The following is a 1,031-nucleotide window of genomic DNA, read 5'->3' as shown; positions in this document are numbered from 1 at the left end:
CCTTGTTTAATTAACCCCTATTACGACAAGAACATCTTCCGTGTACTTACAATATACTACCCTCTCTGACTTTATCTGGTGTATTACATAAATGTTGAACTTTTACACTTGGGTCCAATCCTCTTTTCCATTCTAAACTCACCTCTTCAGTGAACTCCTATTGTCACCTCCTCTTCTTTTCATGTTTCATGGTTCCTGCTCTCACCGTTATTGTGTTTTTTCTCAACGGCACATGTAGATATCAGGATGGCACTGATGGGAAGTGTTGGGTCAGGAAAAAGCTCAACAGGAAACACTATCCTGGGCAGAAATGCATTTATAGAAATGTTTGCTCCACAAGCAGTCACTCGAACGTGCCGCAGAGAAACAGCAAGAGTGCGTAGAAGAAACATCTCCGTGATCGACACTGCAGGACTGTTTAATTCAACAATGCATGAAATGCAACTGAATGATGAAATGGAGAAATTTGCTCGCCTGTCATTTCCTGGTCTTCACGTGTTTCTGCTAGTCATCAGACTGGATGTGAGAATCACAGATGAAGAGAAGAATATTGTGAAATGGATTAGAAGCAACTTTGGAGAAGATGCTGCACGTTACACCTTCATCCTCTTCACGCATGATGACCAACTGAACGGTAGACCTTTGGATGACTTTATCAGAGACAGTCCTGATCTCCAGTCCCTCATTAACAGTTGTGATGGCAGATATCATTCATTCAACAATATAAACAGGGAAAACCAAGAGCAAGTCACCATGCTGCTAGAGAAGATAGATCAAATGATGGAGAGAAATATGACACACCATCCCACTCCAGAGAGATTTAATACAATCCAGGAACGCATTCGAAGATTGGAAATTGGAGCATGTGTGGGAATAATAGGAGCAACTGCATTAATTGCATTAATTTTAGCTGCAAAAATGGAGCAACCATAGAAACAGGAGATCTGAGCATAATAGGATTAAAGGAAAAGTAATAGGAAGAGCTGGTTACAGATACAAATACAGGAAGTAGTCTAAACTTCCGTTTTTTT

General features: G+C 40.4%; 1 protein-coding gene across 1 annotated transcript; it reads left to right on the top strand.

The window, feature by feature from the left end:
- Positions 1-246: 246 nt before the first annotated feature.
- Positions 247-867, top strand: LOC107577040 (GTPase IMAP family member 7-like; the record flags this gene model as incomplete). The annotated part of the gene is made up of 1 exon (XM_016263159.1): positions 247-867. A coding segment is annotated over exon 1 (621 nt), but the record flags the coding sequence as incomplete, so codon positions are not given.
- Between the last annotated feature and the right edge of the window lie 164 nt (positions 868-1,031).

This window comes from Sinocyclocheilus grahami, unplaced genomic scaffold, assembly GCF_001515645.1.
Source record: "Sinocyclocheilus grahami isolate Dianchi unplaced genomic scaffold, SAMN03320097.WGS_v1.1 scaffold4944.1, whole genome shotgun sequence".
Taxonomy (NCBI): Eukaryota; Metazoa; Chordata; class Actinopteri; order Cypriniformes; family Cyprinidae; genus Sinocyclocheilus; species Sinocyclocheilus grahami.
This window is presented reverse-complemented; position numbering and strand designations above follow the sequence as displayed.